Source organism: Aspergillus sclerotioniger (genome assembly GCF_003184525.1).
Source record: "Aspergillus sclerotioniger CBS 115572 chromosome Unknown BO94scaffold_4, whole genome shotgun sequence".
Taxonomy (NCBI): domain Eukaryota; kingdom Fungi; phylum Ascomycota; class Eurotiomycetes; order Eurotiales; family Aspergillaceae; genus Aspergillus; species Aspergillus sclerotioniger.
Window position 1 is genome coordinate 1,466,618 of NW_020290994.1, and position 19,623 is coordinate 1,486,240.

General features: G+C 53.4%; 9 protein-coding genes across 9 annotated transcripts; 4 read left to right on the top strand and 5 right to left on the bottom strand.

Annotated features, from left to right (window-relative positions):
• Positions 1-237: 237 nt before the first annotated feature.
• Positions 238-2,124, bottom strand: BO94DRAFT_531822 (isocitrate dehydrogenase (NAD(+)) IDH2). Its single transcript, XM_025610985.1, has 6 exons — positions 1,807-2,124; positions 1,674-1,739; positions 1,424-1,510; positions 1,232-1,354; positions 450-1,169; positions 238-388 (listed from the first exon to the last, which is right to left on the bottom strand). Exons 1-6 carry the CDS (start codon positions 1,894-1,896, stop codon positions 317-319), a joined length of 1,158 nt encoding a protein of 385 aa, XP_025471635.1. The 5' UTR covers positions 1,897-2,124; the 3' UTR covers positions 238-316.
• A 238-nt stretch (positions 2,125-2,362) lies between these two features.
• Positions 2,363-5,770, top strand: BO94DRAFT_288175 (exocyst subunit SEC5). The gene is made up of 2 exons (XM_025606684.1): positions 2,363-4,885; positions 4,948-5,770. The coding sequence occupies exons 1-2, from the start codon at positions 2,495-2,497 to the stop codon at positions 5,674-5,676; spliced, it is 3,120 nt and encodes a 1,039-aa protein (XP_025471636.1). The 5' UTR covers positions 2,363-2,494; the 3' UTR covers positions 5,677-5,770.
• Positions 5,771-5,831: 61 nt separating this feature from the next.
• On the bottom strand, positions 5,832-6,555 carry BO94DRAFT_509704 (uncharacterized protein; the record flags this gene model as incomplete). The annotated part of the gene is made up of 2 exons (XM_025609711.1): positions 6,402-6,555; positions 5,832-6,340 (listed from the first exon to the last, which is right to left on the bottom strand). Exons 1-2 carry the CDS (start codon positions 6,535-6,537, stop codon positions 5,832-5,834), a joined length of 645 nt encoding a protein of 214 aa, XP_025471637.1. The 5' UTR covers positions 6,538-6,555.
• Positions 6,556-7,408: 853 nt separating this feature from the next.
• On the top strand, positions 7,409-9,910 carry BO94DRAFT_457123 (uncharacterized protein; the record flags this gene model as incomplete). The annotated part of the gene is made up of 2 exons (XM_025607731.1): positions 7,409-7,681; positions 7,805-9,910. 2 exons carry the CDS (start codon positions 7,409-7,411, stop codon positions 9,908-9,910), a joined length of 2,379 nt encoding a protein of 792 aa, XP_025471638.1.
• Positions 9,911-10,668: 758 nt separating this feature from the next.
• Positions 10,669-13,022, bottom strand: capA (adenylate cyclase-binding protein). Its single transcript, XM_025610986.1, has 4 exons — positions 12,761-13,022; positions 12,420-12,669; positions 12,067-12,368; positions 10,669-12,014 (listed from the first exon to the last, which is right to left on the bottom strand). The coding sequence occupies exons 1-4, from the start codon at positions 12,805-12,807 to the stop codon at positions 11,027-11,029; spliced, it is 1,587 nt and encodes a 528-aa protein (XP_025471639.1). The 5' UTR covers positions 12,808-13,022; the 3' UTR covers positions 10,669-11,026.
• Positions 13,023-13,213: 191 nt separating this feature from the next.
• On the top strand, positions 13,214-14,972 carry BO94DRAFT_572408 (pfkB family carbohydrate kinase). The gene is made up of 3 exons (XM_025614922.1): positions 13,214-13,328; positions 13,400-13,660; positions 13,719-14,972. Exons 1-3 carry the CDS (start codon positions 13,253-13,255, stop codon positions 14,579-14,581), a joined length of 1,200 nt encoding a protein of 399 aa, XP_025471640.1. The 5' UTR covers positions 13,214-13,252; the 3' UTR covers positions 14,582-14,972.
• BO94DRAFT_553734 (uncharacterized protein) lies at positions 14,708-15,111 on the bottom strand (the record flags this gene model as incomplete). Its single annotated transcript, XM_025613675.1, has 3 exons — positions 14,708-14,765; positions 14,841-15,023; positions 15,089-15,111. The coding sequence occupies 3 exons, from the start codon at positions 15,109-15,111 to the stop codon at positions 14,708-14,710; spliced, it is 264 nt and encodes an 87-aa protein (XP_025471641.1).
• BO94DRAFT_531831 (mitochondrial 54S ribosomal protein mL44) lies at positions 15,085-17,022 on the top strand. The gene has a single exon (XM_025610987.1). The coding sequence runs from the start codon at positions 15,468-15,470 to the stop codon at positions 16,680-16,682; it is 1,215 nt and encodes a 404-aa protein (XP_025471642.1). The 5' UTR covers positions 15,085-15,467; the 3' UTR covers positions 16,683-17,022.
• Positions 16,950-18,223, bottom strand: BO94DRAFT_288475 (basic secretory family protein). The gene has a single exon (XM_025606686.1). The coding sequence runs from the start codon at positions 18,127-18,129 to the stop codon at positions 17,218-17,220; it is 912 nt and encodes a 303-aa protein (XP_025471643.1). The 5' UTR covers positions 18,130-18,223; the 3' UTR covers positions 16,950-17,217.
• Between the last annotated feature and the right edge of the window lie 1,400 nt (positions 18,224-19,623).

The window sequence follows — 19,623 nt, forward strand, 5'->3', positions numbered from 1 at the left end:
CGTTTGGGGTTCCTTTTGTATAATTACTGTTCATGTTCCATTGGTTCTATAACTTATGGGTAATATCGTCTATCAATCGCTATCACCACTCATAACGGATGACATGTGCCTCCGGCTGAGCTACAATGATATATATTTCTCCCACAACCACCTCTGGAAGTCGGAAGAAAAGGAACCCGAGGCAGAATATTGAAACAACAGAGATGGCATCTAGATACATGAGAGCACATACAGTAGGTCACTACATATTTGGTCTAGTCATTCACAGGCTAAAAAGGAGACAATATAGGGGAATAGTACAGCGTGTTCCAATCCCTTACAGACGCTTCATGATGGCCTCAGCATACTCGTGGGTCTTGGCGTTACCACCCAGGTCACCAGTGAGGGCCTAGAATAGCAGTAGTTAGCACTGTGTGGTATACAAGTCATATCGCATGATGGACGCTTACCTTTCCTTCGGCGAGGGTGTCGAAAGTAGCCTTCTGGATACGGGCAGCGTGCTCAGTCAGACCCATGTGCTGAAGCATCATGATACTGCTCAGAAGCAGAGCAGTGGGGTTGGCAAGACCCTTGCCAGCAATGTCGGGAGCGGAACCGTGGACAGCCTCGAAGATGGAGCACTCGTCACCGATGTTACCGGAGGGGGTCAGACCGAGACCACCAATCAGACCGGCGCACATGTCGGACAGAATGTCACCGTACAGGTTAGGCATGACAAGAACCTTGTCGTTGTAGGGGGTGGGGTCGGTAACGATCTTCAGGCAAGAGTTGTCGAGCAGCTCGGCGTCGAACTCGATGTCAGGGAACTCCTTGGCGATGTCGCGGGCAAGGTTGAGGAAGAGACCGTCAGACATCTTCATGATGGTGGCCTTGTGCACGACGCGGACCTTCTTCTTGTTGATCGAGCGAGCGTACTGGAAGGCGAAACGGAGAACTCTCTCGGAAGCCTCCTTGGTGATAAGCTTGATGCTCTGGACAACACCGTCGACGACAACATGCTCGATACCGGAGTATTCACCCTCAGTGTTCTCACGGATCAGGACAGTGTCGACATTGTCGTAGGGGGTCTTGTAACCGGCAACGGACCGGCAGGGACGGAGGTTGGCGAAGAGGTTGAAGGTACGGCGGAGGGTAAGGTTGAGAGAGACGTGGCCCTTGCCGACGGGGGTCTATGGACAAAAGCTGTTAGACGGACATTCATCGCGTCGCAGTCAAGAAAGGAATGACATACAGCGAGAGGACCCTTGAGCGCGACGTAGTTCTTCTGCACGCTCTTGATGGCATCGTCGGGGATGGCGGTCTTGCCGTTCTTCAGGATGGGAGTCACATCGACGGGCTCCCACTTGACAGGGGCCTGCACAAACAGAATTTAGCATCCAAAAACCTGCGCACCATAGGCGACCGGGGAGAGCAGGAGGCGTACATTGGCGGCAGCGAAGATATCCTTCACCGACTGGGAGATCTCGGGACCGATACCGTCACCCTCGATCAAGGTCACAGTGTATTTTCCCTGCAAAAATCATACATCGTCAACAACACCATCTCGCTATATTCGATCGTTTGGAAAGGTCGTTGAATATAGGCCGTCGTCGCAGGTAGCGGCGGAAGGTACCGGACCAAAGGAAAGGTGAAATAAAAAAAATGTTTCAGGCGTTGCCGGGGACGCGACATACATCAGGACCCTTCTGACCCTTGAACTTGGCGACACGATCGTCGGCAGCAACGGAGTAAGAGCGGAGCTATATGTTCAGTCAGTCCAAGACACCTTTATGATGATGTCGTGGGTGGGTAGAGGTCGGTGGCTACCTGCGAGAAAGGCGACGCAATGCTGGGGGACACACGTGTTGTCCGCAAGCATTGGCGGGCGGGAGTGACAAAGTTTCTAGCGGCAATCATTGTGACAAAGTCCCCGAGATCAACGTCGGACGGTCAGGGTGAGAGAAGGAGAGGAATTGGGGGTGGAGGTGGAGTGAAGAGAGGAGAGGAGAGTAGTAGAGGAGAGAGAGAGAGAGGAGAGGAAAAGGCGGCGGCGGGTTGCTTGTGCGGGAACAAAGGTCGCGCGGCGAAGAGAACGTTCAGTCAGGCTTTAATCCATCCAATGAATCTCGGCACCGCCGCACCCGGTCCGACCGGCTTTGGCTCACACTCTTTCTTGAGTTGTTCGGCCGTGTTTGGGCGAACCGTCATCCACCGGGTCCATTCATGTTCCCGTCCTCGATCAGATAACTAGCTCTCCCAAGTCCCAACCCTCCACCCTGGCAACCCTCACGCCTGGCTCTGCCTGTGCCTGTGCCTGTGCCTCTGCCCATCTTTTCTAGTTTCTATAGTTTGACACCTTAAATCCTCCCCCCTCCCCCCACCCTTGCAGCTGCGCGTTCCCTGCATGTGGCCTCCCTGATCCCTCCTCCACACCCTCCCCCCCGTGGTTGATCGCCCACATCCCTCCTCCCATCAATCACCTAAGCAAAGCCCCGTTATCGCCCTTTCTCCCGAAATGGCTGACGTCGACGTGGCCAGTTACTACAACCTACCCTCGGCTTTTCCCGAAGAATGGCCGGCCGAGCTGGACGAAAGCGACCATTCAGAAGATGAGGTTCTGGAACGTCGTGGCTCGCGCTCGGAGAGATCCCGATACTTTGCTCTTGAGCGCAGCAATAGCACCAGGAAGGGGGTCACGCTAGGATCATTCAAAGGGAGCAATGGCCGGGAGAACCTTGTAAAAATGGATGAGCCAGACCCTCTGGGATCCGGGGACAGTGTGCTCAAGATCCTCAAAACGCGAGGCTTGTCTCTAGATGAAGAGAGTCGCTTGCGGAATCGCTTCTTGCTCTCATCCACCTCCTTCTCCCCGGCGCTCTTCCTCTCCCAAGTCCACTCCGATGCATCAATACGGTCCCTCCTCGACGGCCTCAACATCCTTTCGCAATCGATCGATCAGAAGTCAGCTTCGTTGAAAGTCCTCGTTGAAGCGAACTTCGAGCGTTTTGTTCGGGCCAAAGCGACGATCGACAGTGTCTATACAGAGATGAGGAATCAAGGCAAGAAGGAAGAGTTTTTAAGCCCTCAAGCCAACCGCCGGTCGGTTGGTCATTTCCGGAACCTTTCTGGGAGCAAACACAGCATATCTACCTCTGCCATTGCCGATGCTGGGCCTGGAAAGAACGCTCTGACGAAGGAGAGTGAATACGGCATGAAGGGCATCCGCGTTCCTTTGTTAGAGGCGTCTGTTAAAGCAGAGGAGTTATGGGGACCTGCATTGGGTGGACGCGAGAGAGAGCAAGTGTTAAAGTCGGTAGTCGACACCATGGAGAAACACAGGGATATCTATGAAATAGGCGGTCTTCTTTCCAAGTCGATCAAACAGAGGGACTTTGACTCTGTTTTTGAGCAATACGGAAGAGCGAGAGCCCTTTCGAAGACTGCAAGGGACATTGCAGACACGGCAACGAACCAGCGTCGGCCGTTGACAGATGAGGAAGCGCATGTTATTCTGGCCATGGGTAGGATGTGGATGGATGTTGATTCACAAATACAAACCTTCAAACGTGATCTGTGGAGGCGTCTCAGCGATGCACCCACCACATCGACGACAGTTACTGCTACTGGTCCAGTTGAGGAGCACATGGAACTTATCGGTGCTCTTTTGGAGATCGGAGTGGAAAACAACCCTATCTGGGTCTGGCTTCTCAGTCGCTACGACTTTCTCAAAAAGAAAATCACCGCCTTCTGTGAGCGTTGCAAGACTGAGATAGAAATCCTGAGGCGTCGGCTGGCTAGCGGTGAGAAACCCACGCCTCAGGCAGTGGCATCATATCTCTGGCTGGCACCACGCGACGGCTCCCTAGACACCCAGACACTGCGAGATACCGATCAAGTCATTGAGCTTTGGGAATGTATCAGTACCTACTTGAGCAGACTGTTATCATCCCAAGGGGGTCTTCTTGGCGAAGTCTTTGATTTCTGGGAAGTAGCCCAATCCTTCATCGACGGCAGCAGGCAGAAGCTTCTCCCGGCTGGGTTTGAGGGAGAAAGCCGTAAACACCATCGACTCTCTTCCAGTAACGCGAGGGACCTGCAGAAAGGCGCTATCGAGCTGGTCAATCTAATCCGCGAAAGCGTCCTTTCGTTATTCGCCGACGCCCCAGTGGACGATGTTTCCCTTTTGACGTCTCCTATATCTACAGCAAGCCCCAGTAGTCCCGGAAGTCGGGGCGTGACTCCGACAGAGTCCCGGTTCAAGCTTGACCCGAAGAACATGCCATTTCCCACGCCGAAACGGGGAGAGCATTGGGAAGACTATGCCTTCTGGCCACCCTTCTCGAATTCACTCAGCGGCGTGCACTATCTTGGTCAATGTCTAGTGCTCATCGGCACGGCGGCTAGTGAGATGGCCGCATTGGAGCCCGTGTTGAACAGTCCCAACACCCATGATCTTCTCAAGTCTCTAGTGAGTGTGGCACGCGAGCGCTCGGTACGTGTCGCATGCGCAGCTTGGGGTAAAGACGCCGAAATCTGCAAAATGCTAGAAGACTGGACACGCGACCCGGAGAAGAGAGACTTGACGAAAATGCCTGGTCTTTTTGTCGCCTTTGAGAACGCGATCATCAGCGGGATGCAGAAGATCCTCTACATTTCCGAGGCCATGGCGAGGTCAGGCTCTGTGGATGTTGTGACACAACCCCCTGCCAAACTGCTGCAGATGGTGCGCACACAATTCGTGTCGAGCGTCTATAAGGCTCTCAGTGGCCTAGTCGAGAATGCAGAACATCCCACGTCTTCGGAAGATGAGGACGAATGGATTACAGCTGGGTCGATAGTGACACGAAGCCAATTTGATACGTCTCCATCCCTTCTTATTGCCGATGCGGTTGATGCACGGAACAGGGTAAGCTTTTGTCGTTTTCACGGGCGATATGCTCTAGTTTCACCAACTAACTGGATCTATAGAACGTGCGCATCCTCCTTACGTTGTCGAACATCAAGGCCTTCCAGGCCGATCTCGTGCCACAACTGGTGGCCAACTTTGAAAATTCGTTCTCGGTCCGACTGACTGAAGAAGCCAAGACCGTCCGCGATGTACTCAACCAGATCGATGATCGTTTGTTCCAGTCATACACGAAGCCGACTATCAGCGCGCTGAACTCGACGATCGCCAATTCCATCACTGCCCCAGAATGGGAACCGACGACGGCGCGACCCGATCAAGTTCGCCCATACGTTTACACGACGATGTTGGACCTCGTGCTGGTGCATACGGAGATCACCACCACAATTCCTTCCACCCTGTCTACCACCGCGACTCGCTCACCATCAGCCGCCCAGTCCCCCCTGCTCTCGGTCGTCCTCACCTATTTGCTGACCCAGGTCTCGACATCGCTCCTGGCCGCTTTCAGTTCTCGGTCATCGTACACACTTGCGGCCCTCATGCAAGCCACTCTAGATACCGAATTCATCGCCCAGACCATGTCGCAATTCTCTACGGATGAAGCTTCCGCTATCCAAAGCCAGATCTATGTTGAACTGGACCGGCGAACCACCCACGAGGCACGAGCACGACTTCAATCAGAACTGGGCGAGATGCGGGGCATTCTGAAGCGGTTGAGGGAAAAGACCAAAGGAGAATTTGCGTGCTTTCGAAAGCCGCGGAGCGGCGCCGGGCACAAACCATCTGCCTAGCTTAGTCTGGGCAATCCCGACGTAAATCCTCACGGATTACAATTCATTTGGACCAGTGTAACCTCTTGATCTGTACAAAATCAAACGTAGCCATTGCTTAGCGGGTATCATATTCAGAACTTTTACTCCCTCATAGTGCCCATCCACTTATCACCTTAAGCCTGTCCAACCATTCGTTCCACGCGACTCAGCAGCACCTTGCTTTCCCTTCCCAGTCTCCTCTTGCCCTGCTGATCCGGCCGCCTAGCCCGTGCCATGGCCTCGCGATCCTTCTGTCTGAACTCGCGCGCCTCCTTCCGCTTCTCTGCCTCCTGTCGGCGCTTTTCCGCAATCTCCATCTCCTTGCTGAAGGCAGAGGGCTTCGGTTTCCGCTCACGACGACCCTTCGCATCTCGCCTATCCGCGCGCTGTGGCCTAGGGGTGGGCTCCGGCTCCGGGGCGGGTTGATCTAACATAGCCTGTCGTGCCGGGTGAAGCTCCAAAGACGCAGGTTCGGGCTGTGGGGTTCTGTCTTCTTTATCCGCATCGTCGCCATCCTCAGCAGTGTATCTCGGTTTTGACGGGGCGGCGGCGAGCTCTGCGGCTCGCACTTTGGCATAAGCTTTTCTGACTTTGGCTTTTTGGATCAAGTCGGACTTGATCTTCTGGGCTATAGTTTGAAGGTCTCATTAATACGTGGATCTAGTAAGATTTTACCACAGGGGCGACCAGGGGCCAAAACTAACCTTTGCGACGATAGGTGCCATCGGGCAGGTTCGCAGGGCCGACGGAGAAGCCCTTTCTCTTCTTCACTGGAGCATCGGTGGTTGTGGTGGTCCGCTTCTCATCGGTGGTCTCGTCGCGGGAGCGCTTGGGGGCCATGGTGGATCGGGGAATCAATGAACAATTGGTCCGGGGGGGGGGGTTTTCCTTGTGGTTTCTTTTTTTTTTTTTCTTCCTTTTCCTTTTTTGGGTTGACTTGATTGGGACTGTAAGGAGCGGTGTATTGGGCAACAATCGGATTGAGCGACGTGGCAAGGTGTGTTGTGTTGTGTTGCGTTGGTGTTTGTGTCCTTGTACTCTGGGAGAAAAAAAAAGATTTGGCGGTGATGCAGAAGTTGGATACTAGCGGGTGATGGATGGATGGATGGATTGGATGGCCCCGGTTCCAGCTGGTCAAACAATGGATACTAACAGTATGTTGTTTTTACTCCGTATGATTATTCTAATACTTACTTACCTAGATATCTATCTACCTACATATGATTGAATATGGTATCTAGCGGGGGATGTTGTGTCACGGTAAAGTATTGCCATGACTATTGATTGATGATCGAATCGAAAGCGTCACTTTCTCCGCCGCCGCAATTCCAATGTTTCTTTCTGCCTCTTCCTTTCGCCGTCTCACATCCTCCTGGTCCGATTCCTGTGCCCGGTGGATCCGAAGGCCTTGGTCGTTTCAGAAGCCTTCCCCTCATTATATCATTGTGATTATTATTATTACCTACCTACCTAATTACCTGGTCAGTCATACTGTTATATGGATATAACAGTCGTACTGACTTTCACCTACTCCACCGTGACTCCTCCGCCACTTCGGCCCTGCGGACCACTGCAACCTCTTCGATCCCCTCCCTCCCTCCCTCGTTACATTTCTCGGCGCTCTCTTTGCCATTTCTCTGCTCTCTGCTCCCTTGGTTGCGATGCTGGCCCTTTTCTTTCGCCATTCTGCCCATCCTCTCTCCCGGTAACCATGCCTATCTTCCAGGACCCGGATCGCCAACGGCTCCATGACTTGTGGTCGGATGATCACCAGCCAAGGCATTATGGACAACGTCAGACCATTACCCCCTGGAAACATACCCCTCCGGAGCCCCTGGTGGGCTACCCCCTCGACAAAGGCGAAGGCGTCTCATACGAGAGTCCCTCGTCGGATTCAAGCCGGGCGCATACGAGCCATCGGGAGGAACTGATCCAGTATATCAAAAGCGCCGATGCGCTAAGATGGGCACCACCACGTTGTTCCGTATGTCTTGCCACTCTTTAAACCGCTGTCCTTGCCTCGTTTCCCTTGATTCTCTCCCGGAGCGGCAGACGTTCTCTTATCAGTCAGTCTTATGCGGGACCTCTGCTGACCCCAGTGCTATAGTTGGGACACAATCAGGACCATGTCCCGCAGGCATCCGAGAAACCCATCAACAATATGAAGAAGAACTTACCCGAAAACTCTGGTCTGAGCGACCAGTCTCACTCAAGTGACCAGCATTTAGCATCGCCGGCCGATATAGAACGCCCTCGCTCAGCATTGCATTCGGGGGATTTCAGGGAAGGATCCAGTCAGGGCCAGACTCAACAGCAGTCACCACCGTCCCCATTCCCGGGTCGCACCGTCAACGCACACTATCCTCTGCTGGGCTCCTCCCCAACAACTCCCTGGTTTAGCACCCCCGTTTTTTCTTCCTCTTTGCGCGGCCAAACCTCATCACCCCAGAATGCGACTCCTATAGCCCGCGCCCGGGCGCCCTCTTTTGGCTCGTTCTCGTCGAGCTACATTCTGAAAGCCCCTACGAGCCCGCTTGTTCACCAAGCGAATAACACAGACTTGGACTTTTCTCCCCGACCGGAGTTCGTCGGTCATTCCGACCCCATCGAGAAAGTCATTCGTCGCCGAACCCTCCCCCCGGAAACATTCCAGAACTTGCAGGCGTCCCCTATAGGTAATGCCGAAGGGATATATTACCAGTCTGATGCTTCACCGACAAAGTGGGATAAGACAACATCTTATCAGTTTCGCCCTCGACGGTCTTTGACCTCAGCATACAGCCTCCAACTTGCATCTACGGCCCAAACACCGGTCGCCAGGGTCAGAAGACCCTCGATTGGCTCCGAAATCTCTTCAAAAGCACATGCGCCAATGGTTGGCTCATACGAAGAGTCGATTCTCCGCGGAAGAATGTCAATGAATCCTTCTAAGCCGCTAGACTTTACTGCGCAAATCGGCGTTCTAGGTAAAGGCAATTGTAAAGCCAACCTCAAATGTCCGCCGCATGTCACGATCCCATTTCCCGCGGTTTTCTACAGTTACCCCACTTCAGGAAGTGGACGCTCAATCTCGGATGATAGCCCCAGCCCTTATGTCGGGCTGATCGACCTGGATAATTATCTTCCCAAGGACACGTCCAGCAGTAATAGCCGACGTCGCAGGCGCCATCAAAGCCCCGCGGCAATGAACAATGACTATGTCATGGGAAACACCTCGGACTCTAGGTCAAATGACCAGGAAGCTTTGCGCAGGCGGGAGAAGAAGCAGCGGAGGGCAGAATCGCCTAGATGTCCACCAGGCGGCTGTTATCGGATACCTCAACATGGCCAATTACAGATCATGATCAAGAATCCCAACAAGACAGCCGTCAAGTTGTTCCTTGTGCCTTATGACCTTACCGATATGGAACCCGGGACGAAGACGTTCATTCGACAAAGAAGCTATTCGGCTGGTCCAATACTCGATATGCCTCTGAGCGCTCGAAACAATTATGGGACCGATCGCCCCGAAGCATCTTTGAACGCTTCCGAGGATCCTAAAGACAAGCCTACCCTGCGGTATTTGATTCACTTAAACATCTGCTGCCCTTCCCGAGGCCGATTTTATCTTCACTCTAGCATCCGTGTTGTATTTGCCAACCGAGTCCCCGACGGTAAGGAAAAGCTGCGCAATGAAATCCAATACCCCGATCCCCGCTACACGCCTTACAAGCCTTATCGGGACTCCAGTCATACACACTCTGCTGCAAGGTCCTCGACAGACAAGGCACCGCGCAAGGTGCCTGCGAGTCAAGATCCGATATCCACATTTCCCCCATCAGAACCCATGACCTCGGGGAAACCTCCCTACACTGGGAGTTCCTCCACGTACACTCAAAAGGGTTCGGATTCATGTCGCACATTTGCGAAGCGGGATGGTGCCCCTCTGGGCAACTTCAATTGCCTTAGTTCTATTGAACGTCCCTCGCATCCTTTTCAGCCTATCCCGTCGCTGAGTCCTAGTCCGAGACTGGACACGAATTTCACTGAACAATATACCGCGGAGCGTGGGCTTTATGGTAAACTCAATAAGGGTGACACCGGCTATGGTGGCTACTCGTTTGCCTTCGCCGGTAGCCCCGAAGCTGGGGACAGCCTCCTTGCCAAAAGGCTGAGGGGATTGGATGTGCAAAAGCATGACTCTCCCGATCTCAGTAAGCCAGGCGAACAATAACAATGGAGCAATCCCATACCGCTTACGCCCATCCTGGTCTCAACTAGGTCGTGATGGTAAACCTTTAGTTTTTGCTTACCCTTCTCTTCTTTCTTTGACTTCTTTTAAACATGCACTTTTCTTCCTCCTCCAGCAGGATGACATATCGGAGCAGGATAATCCAATATCTTACTCAACTAATGACACAGCACAGTACTTTTACGCCCAGATGCAGGCTCATCCCTCTCTATATAATTTCCGGCCGTCCTCGAAGCTAAATACGCACGGCAAGGCGCACAAGACAACAATATGGGACTAGCGATTATACCCTTCTCTCTGACACATTCACTTTTCAATCATATCGTTTCTACAGCTCGATATGTCTTTACCAATTCTCCCCTCAGCCAGTACCGTCGAGACCAGAAATCCTCGAATCATGGTTGAGCAAGGGGGGGCTAGGAGATGTTCTGTCGTACATTCTTGTCGTACATTCTCTGGCCTTTCAATGATCCTGTATCTGCGGTCTGATAATGAATGGACTGGATTGTTGGCAGGTATACATGGACTGCCCGTGCCCCTAGCTCAACCTTTGTGGTGCAGTGGCATAGTCGCCAATAGTGTCAGGTGGATTGGCATTTCATATGTCTGTCACTTCTGATGCTCGTCTCGTATCCCCACGATAGAAGCTATCAGCTGCCACTAGCACTATGTTTGTCATATATCATTGTCACACATGCTGTAGATTTCCATATTAATTAATCAACCTGCATTCATTGTCTTTGGCTTCCTTTTCACCGGTATCAAATTTAAGTGATTAGAACGGGACCCGTTGTACTTCGTGAAATAAGCGGGGATCTTCCACTGCAACTCATCGGCAGAGGACGAACATCAAGCCAAGTGGGAAACTTCATTTTATATTGTATGTATAAGTCCAACCCCTACAACCAAAGCGGGGAGTGCGTATGAAATTGCACTAAAAAGATGGCTCTATCTACATGAGGAGATATAAAACACAGCAATGTAGAAAGCTCGTGGGCTATATTTTGTCCAAATTGCCGCATTATTTATCCTTTGCCTCCGTTTGGGGGAGGTGAGGTAGTATCCAAAGGGTGCATGTTTTCCCAGGTTGTCAACTATTTAGCCTGCGTGCTCGACTATCTCGTTGACGAGGACGCCGTTCTTCACGTAAGTCTTGATTTGTTCGGGGATGGTACATTCCTTAGTGTCTTCGTCTGTGCCTTCCTTTGGAGGAAGCATGATGTTAACTGCGGTGCACTTGCTGGAGAAGACCTCAGTGGCCAGGCTTTGCTGGCCGAGGTAGACGGTGGCGCCGTCAACCTGGTCGAGCAGGAGGGTAGGGACTACGCCGTCTACTTGGAGGGCGAACTTGGGCGACTTGATGACGTCGAGGCTGCTGACCAAGGAATCGACAATGATGGAAAGGCCAGTGCAGTTGTCGATGGAGATTGCATTGGCCTTGTTGTTCACCTTGATGATCGTCTTGTTGCATCGCGAGATGAGGATAGAGTGGTTCTGCTGAGCGTTGATCTCCACAATCTCACCGGGGTTGTCGAAGTTCTCGATGAACCACTTGTTTCCTTCCAGATCCTTGCGGGGCGGCTTGCGCACGCGCATGCTCTCTGGCTTGGGTTTCTTGTTCGGGGCAGGAGACTTGCCCCGGATGGCACTGCCTTGTGAGGTCGGGCTATCGGGGACCACAGAGCTGGCACGAAGGCTGGGGTTCTTGTGCGTCATCTCTGATCTGTCAACCTTCCGGAGACCCGAGGTGACGGATTCACCTTGGTTGAGCTGGTCGAAGACAGCTGACATATCCGGGGCTGCTGGGGCTGCTGCAGGAGCAACTCCGGGCGGCGGGGGAGGAGGGGGAGGAACTCCGCCAGGAACATTCAGAGTCGGCACGGGGGGAGGGGGCGGGGGTGGAGGTGCCGTGCTGCTGGAGGGAGGGTTAGAACTGCCACCCTTGACCTGTCTGAGGGCTTCTTGCGCGTCGATTCCATTCGTGTTGTTCCATGTCAAGCCCTTGGGGTAGTGCTTCTTGAGGTATGCAGCGAGGGACTTGTAGATCTGGTAGTATGCCTGGATGTACTGGACGTGGGTGCGGTCCCTGTGAGCATGTCAGTCTCCGTCTAGCAGTGGTGTAGGCCTTCAAAGCGCACTTCTCCTTGTAGTCCTTCAGAACCTTGTTGCCGTAGTATTCAGCACCCCCAGCCATCTCAGTGACGAAATCGGCAGGCTTGTCCGCGAAGAACCAGCCAAGGGCAACAATCCCCTCCGCGACCGCGCTGAGGTGGTTGAAGAGAGCCGACGCTCTGTTCGACTCGCGGATGTTGTTGATACTGTCCGAAGCGTTGTGGAGCTCCGTCATGAGCTCCGGAGGCTGCTGTTCAGGCTTCCTAGCTTTCGTTGACACGAGCAGGTAGGTGCGCTCGGCTTCGAAGGCCTGAAGAACCATTTTCGACTGCGGATATAATAAGCGAGGCACTCATGTGTGATGCGCTTCATTCCCTACCTGTTCTCCAACCAAACCATCGATCTTAGCACCCAGCTCCACGAAGTTCCGGACATCCTCATTGATCAGTGTGTTGAAGTCTTGAATCTGGGGCGGGACGGGAGCTGCTGCGGGGGCTGCTGGGGGGGCCGGCTTGGGAGGCTCAGGGGCTGCACTTTCGGGCACAGCAGCGGGGGCTATGGTCTTGGGTGAGTTGGGGTCATCCAGGGACATGGCCATATCCTCCAGGCGGGAGGTTGCGGCTTCCAACCTGTTGGCATTTGTATTTGATTAGCCACACGATGCATAAACAGATGGAGATATCGAGTTGGCATCACGACCCCATCCAGCCCCAAACTTACCGCTTAATAAGAGTTGTCAAGTTATGCATGTGGCTTCCTGTCGCCATCTTGACGGCCCCTGTTGGAAGTAAGGAGGGAGGGAACTATCAAAGACACTCGGGGGAAGACGAGGACAGAGAGAAAGGGTGCGTGAACGGCAGAGAGTATAGAGAACCGCGATTGAGAGGCAGAAGAGGGATTAGCCACGAGCTTCTGGCAAGGGAGTGAGATGGAGAGGAGCGCAAGGCAGCCGTTGCAACGGAGTCGGATGGTCGAGACAGACAGACGGCAATGCTGCTCCTCCTGACCCGGCCGCGCCTGAGGCCAGGAGCTCCTGATAGTGGGTCTTACCGTACCGTACTCCAGGGTGGCCGCTATCCGGCGGTCAATTATGACGTTGTCGGTATCAAGCGGTAATCCGATAAGGCTCGACGGCCGATTCCCTCGACCCCGCCAGGGCGAGATCATGCCAGGCATTCCCCATTGAAGGCAATTGATCGCTTCGTTGGAACCATGGTCGAAGAACATGGCTCCACGGAGCATCTTAGAGGCAGTGTGGACTTCTGCACACTGGGCATGTTCATCCTTGGTACGCCGTGACTCACCCATACACATCAGAGATCGCACCATGTACTTACGGGCCTGCTCCTTTTCATATAGACAATATAGACTTCGAAGGGACAAGGCCCAATGTAAAGAACGTCCTTGGGGGTGCAGCATCTTTTGCTGTTGTTGGCGCTCGTCTGGTGGCTGGTCAGGCGCATTCGCAGGCTGTGAGCTGGATCGTCGATGTTGGCTCTGATTTCCCTCCGGAGGTTCTCGACGTCTTACAATCATGGGATACCAACTGCATAATACGAGAGGACCAGAGCCGATTGACCACCAGGGCCTGGAATGGCTACGGTCCGAACGAGAAGCGGGGTCAGTGTCCTTCTCTAGCCCCCAAGAATTTGAATGGCACCATATTAATACAACGCAGACTTCAAGTACCTAACTCCCAAGTTGCGGTTGGAACCAGAAATGCTGTCTGAGTCTCAAGTGTTTTCGAAGACCTTTCACATGGTCTGCTCGTCTTCGCGTTGTATCTCAATTGTGCAGACTATCTTGCGCCGACGGGAGGTATTAAAGCGAGCAGGAAAAGCACCCCCTTTCGAGCACGCTACGAAACGACCCATCTTTGTTTGGGAGCCCGTTCCGGATCTATGTACGCCAGAAGAGCAGGAGAGATTTCTGGCTGCAAACCGAGTAGTAGATGTGGTGAGCCCCAATGAACTGGAACTTGGGATGATGTTCGGCCAGCCTGGTTGGAGCGAAGATGCCGACTATGGGAAGGATATCGTCAAGAAGATCCTCGAATCAGGCATTGGGCCTGAGGGGAACGGGCATTTGGTGATTCGGGCAGGCAAAGACGGCAGCTACTCCTACTCTAAAACACAGAGGGTCTGGCTGCCCGCTTATCACCAGCCCAGCGCTTCGGAGGCGTCGGCGGTGGTCGACCCCACTGGTGCGGGCAATTCTTTCCTGGGTGCCCTGACACAGGGTATGGCCAGTGCAGGCAGGGGACCGGCCAAACTGGTCAACTCGGTGCTCGCAGGTTCTACGACATGGCAGCAAGCAGTTGAGGCTGACGCACAACATAACCATGTCTTGACGGCCTTGATTTTCGCTACAGTTGCGGCGAGTTTCGTAGTAGAGCAGACCGGAGTGCCTCGCATGTCTACATCTGGCGATGGGAGGGAGCTCTGGAACGAAACCGAGTTCACGGAACGGGTCCGTCTGTACACACAGCACCTGTATCGAACATTGGAAGAGTCTCCTCAGAAGCACTTTCAGCTCAACTGACCGTTTGAAGAACGCCCTTCTATTGTCGTACAGCCCACAATATTATGGAACAAAAACCTGTTATGCCATAGAAAACCACCACGATTGTTCATTTCTCCCCGACTACCTCTGCATTCCGTTGCCGATCTATGACTCGTTCTTGGCGGCCTGCTGCCTCTCGTGTTCAATAATCTGCCGGCTCCAGCTAGATAGAAGCAACAGACAGTCAATATCCACTGCTTAGAAACACACGACACGAGATTGGCTGAGGGAGACTGACTTGCGACTGGGGAAGAATCTGCCCGGCTCGGGCATCTTGTCACGGTGCTCACGGTCGGCACTTATGCTCCAGGTCACGGCGACGATTCCAAGGACTGCAGCACCCATGATGGCAGTGTTGACCCTCCAGTTCGCGGGCTGGGCGTACCAGCCACCCGCAGGAGACCAGACTTCCTTAGGATACCTGCGGAAGAATTTAATCAGCTTCAGCCGCAATGGCAGTGCCGGGAGGTAAGGACAGTCGCATACGGGATCTTGCCGCCTCCACCCATGGTGATCGAGGGTATATAGAGTGTACGTAGGGGAAAGACGTGGACAATGGCTCGCTGAGAAGCGTCGTTATTCGGGGCGGGTTGGAAGCCGAAATGGCCGTCGTTCGTCCCTCGTCCCAGACCCCGTGACGCTATGACCGTACGGGGTTTAGCGCAAGCTGGCCGAATCTCACACGACTGCCCGATCCCGTGACTTCCGCCGAAGCTCGACTTTTCTCTACCGACCAAAAGTTCGTACCGGCTCAGTTTGGATCCCCCCAGTCTCGAACCCTCCACGCCACGTCCCGGGCGGTCTTCTGGATTGAATCGGTGTGTTTTTTTCTGATTTCCGGCCTCATTTCCACACAGTTGCCCAGATGAAGAGGCTGCAGCTCCAACGATGGAGCAGTTCGGTCCTTTCGGCGCAGGCCCGGACTGGTGGCCGCCTGCAGCACCGTCTCTACAATGGCATTCGGCACCAGTCGTCCGCTTCGCCTGCTGCGCCGGCTGCCAATGATCAATTGATCGAGGAAGAGCCTCTAGCACCATCTATTAACACCCCTAATTCCCGACAATCCAAGTACCAGCTCCCTTCTCCTCCGGTCGAGGCCGCACGCGAGTCCGCCAAACTTGCTGCACTTCATGCACGACTTTACCTCCCTTCACGATTACCTCTCGAGACCCTTGCTCGCACTCTTGTGGATGCCTCGGCTGATCCCAACCCGAAATTCAACAATGAATCCTTGGCCACCCTCGGTCACGATCTGTTGACCCACTACACCTCCGAATACCTCATTTGCACGTATCCCCGACTCCCCTTGACCGTCGTATTCGCGGCCATGTATGCGTACGTCGGGCCAAAGACACTGGCAGCAATGGCGAGAGAATGGGGTGTGGAGTCGGCGGCCGCCCCCGGTGGGGAGGTTGACCCTGGCTACCTCCAATTCAAGAGGACACTCCCGGGAACCGACCCGAAACCCGTCACTGGCACAGCAAGACCTCACGAGGACCAAACGCACTGGCGAAAGTCCATCACCTCGAGTGTTGTTTACGATAATGAGTTCGGAGATCCGGTCAAGGGGCCCAGGGATCCCTCGGAGCAGTCCAGACAGGACGTCCAAAAAACCAAGGGCGTTACTGCCGAACAGGCCCACCCCACCTTCGTGCGTGCTGTGATGGGTGCTATTTATCTACACGCGGGCCGCCCTGCTGCCAAGCGCTTCTTCGAGCAGCATTTCCTCTCCCGTCATCTGAATATCTCCGACCTATTCAACTTCTCCCAGCCCGCTCGTGACCTCTCTCGCCTGTGTGCTCGTGAGAATTTCGAGCAACCCGTTGCCCGGATCATCAGTGAAACCGGTCGCAAGAGCAGACACCCCGTGTTTGTCGTTGGCATCTACTCTGGTCAGGATAAGTTGGGCGAGGGCGCTGGCGCCAGTCTGCTCGAGGCTCATTCCAGGGCTGCTGTCGCTGCCCTCAAGGGATGGTACCTGTACAGTCCGCTGAATGTGCGTGTGCCCAGCTCGATGGAGGAGGAAGGCGCTGCACCCTGGAAACCAGTGCACGTAGACTTGGGTGAGGTGATTGTTTAGAGTTGGCATGAGATTCCGGAATCGGCGTCACATTATCTGTTATAGATGTTGTCAATGAGGGATTGACGGCGATGCGACATTACATACTGCTACCCATCTATTCACCATTGCAAGGATTTGTACAATATGGGAAATCTATTTCATTCTTCTTGATTTTTTCTATGTTCATGTTATTCGGTTCAAACGGTATTTTATTGCTTCATTTGCCGACGTTCGAGACTGGCTAGAAACGGAATTTGGGATTACGCTGTTGGCAGACAACACTCTAGACAAAAGTACATAGTCGTGTACTGAATCAAGCGGTCTTACGCAATGAGATCCTGCGTCCGTCTCCCGGGAGCAGTCTTCCAACCCCGATAAGCATAGACGGGCTGGCCACAACAGCTACCTACCCATGATGTAGGTAGGTGGCCATCTATGAAAACGCCCGGGAAGAACAAAACAATAGGGTATTGTCACCAGGCAATGCTTACTGCCTGTAGTCCGGTATGTACACCAACGATCTAATTGTATTTAGGCCGCTCAACCCAACCCATCAATCACGATTAACAATCTCATCCTCCCAATTACCTCTACCTGTATCATCAGTTCCCCCCTCGGTAGGAGTATCGAGATACCTCCCATACTCCTCCCACAGTTCCTGAACCCCGACGCCAAACAGATCCTTCCAGAACCCCTCTTTCCCCGAGCCTCTCCCTCCATCCTCACCAACATACCCAACCCGCAACAGCCGATCATTCAACAGCCCGACCGCACCTTTTCCCACCCGCACATCCTCCAACCACGCCAGGAAGTAAGCTGTATGCTGATATCCCTGATCCCATTTCGCGGATCTCTCCTTGGCCGAAGTAGGCCGCTTCCAATGCGGCGGTTCCAACCCCGCCTTAAGACGCACGAAATCCGCAATTCCCTCAATCAAGCCCCCTGGCGGCCGGGGAATATCTTGGGCCTGTGGTGGCGCGGTATGCTGGTAGCAGTGGACAAGCTCGTGGGTGAGAACGCCGGTTATCTCGGCCACAGGGTCTGGGTAGCCGGTGCAGGTACGGATGTAGGATAGAGAGAGATGGATTTCCTTATGGTCGTTGTCGAGCTCGGTGCCTGTGGTGTAGGCTACGCCATCGATGTCGCGGAGGAGGACTGTCACGGAGCGGGTTGCGGGGACGTGGGGTGTAAAGGACGACAAGGGTCTGCTGGGAGCCGGTTCGGTCCGTCCGGGGGTATACAGGTGCTGGATGATTGCTGTGAGAGCGGTCTCGAGGGTGGAGCTCACATCGGGGATCAGTATGAGGAAGGACTTGGAGGCGGGGTGGCGGAGGTCATTGATTTGGAGACGGAGTTTGGGTTGCGGGGCTTCTGGGGGCGTGGAATCCGGCTTGGGCGTGGATTTATAGACGAGGATGTGCTTGGGGAGTGCGGAGGGAGTGGCCTGGGTTGTGGAGGTTGACATGATAGTGACTGAACGGGGGTGGGCGGGAAAGAAGAGTTGAGGGGAAGGGTTGGGGGTGTGGGTATGGGTAAGTAGCAGAATCCTAGGGGTAATAATGTCGCTTGATGGTTGAAGGGCGTCTAACGGCATGAAGTGACGCATGCAATATGCGCACTGCAGGATCGCGAAACCCACCAATCATGGGCATTTCAGTCATTGGACTGTTTGATCGAAACCTACTACTAGTAGTAGGTACTTACTACTAGGTACTGACTACTAGTACCTCTCTACCTACTAGGTGATACTGGATAGAGTAGTAGTAGTAGTCGTATTTTCCAGGTACTCTTAGTACTACGTGATTCTTTGATCCCAACGCGAGCCCCTCCGGCCGCCAGGTTATCTTGGTCTGTTGCATCGCGCTTGCGCGCCATGACACCGACACTGGTCCAAGTGTCTGCCGTACGAAAGATCCACCCCCAGCGCGCGGGCGATCGAGTGGAGTAGGTAGCTGCAGTCTAGTCAAATCCACTGCAGTGTGACTGGCTACATGGTTTTACAAAGTAGTACCTAGATAGTAGTAGTAGTAGGTAGTTTAATGGAAAGATTAAATCTGTTTATTGCTGGGGTTCTCCAGATAATCGAGTAGTAGTAATGCTATACTACGCTGTTTACATACAAATGGAGTACTAATACTATTCCCCATTGGACTTTGTAGTGAGGTGATGTTTGATGTTGTAGGTAGTACTTCGTACTAGCACTGGTTCACATGGTTATAAATATATTCAGAAAGATTTAGTACTAGTAGTAACCGTGGCTCAAGGACCACATCGGCAAGTACAACTACTGATTGCACCCCAGCGTCTTCGAATTACATCTTCCATTCCCCTTAATGTGACTATCTACAAATTCATACGGAGGTTCTGCCAGTTCTCGACCTTCATAGCAGATGCAGCTGGTTGGTCCTGAGATTTCTCTTTGGGGGTTCTTGGCCACGCGTGGAGTTACCGATAAAGCCGACATCCGAAAATGCAGTCTAATCCCCATGATCCACCTTACAGGACGCTCGCACCAGCGGCACCACCGTACAGAACAAGGGGAGGAAAAAGGGGCCAAGAGGGATAGTAGGTAGTATGGATAACACGGTGGAGACGCGAAAAGGGGGTTTACATTACCTACCTAGCGACCACGGCTGTAGATAGATAGTGCCACAAGAAGGTAATGAGGCTGCAGAATCCAGGAACTCCAATTCATCAACACCCGTTGCTACTTGTATCTCATACATAGTAAAAGTCCTTGGATGTAATTGGGCAGCTGCCTTAACAACAATCGATTCGTGTCTGCAGACGAGGCCCCCCCCACCCAACTTGTTTACCCAAAACGGAGGTCATCTTGGGTCCGGCGACGTTGCGGGTAAACAAAGCGAAAAAAAGATTCAGGGACGGACGGAGCGGCGCCCGATCATCGCCCCCTCATTCGCGATCATCAACTGCCTCCCTTCAGCTTCCCATACACCAC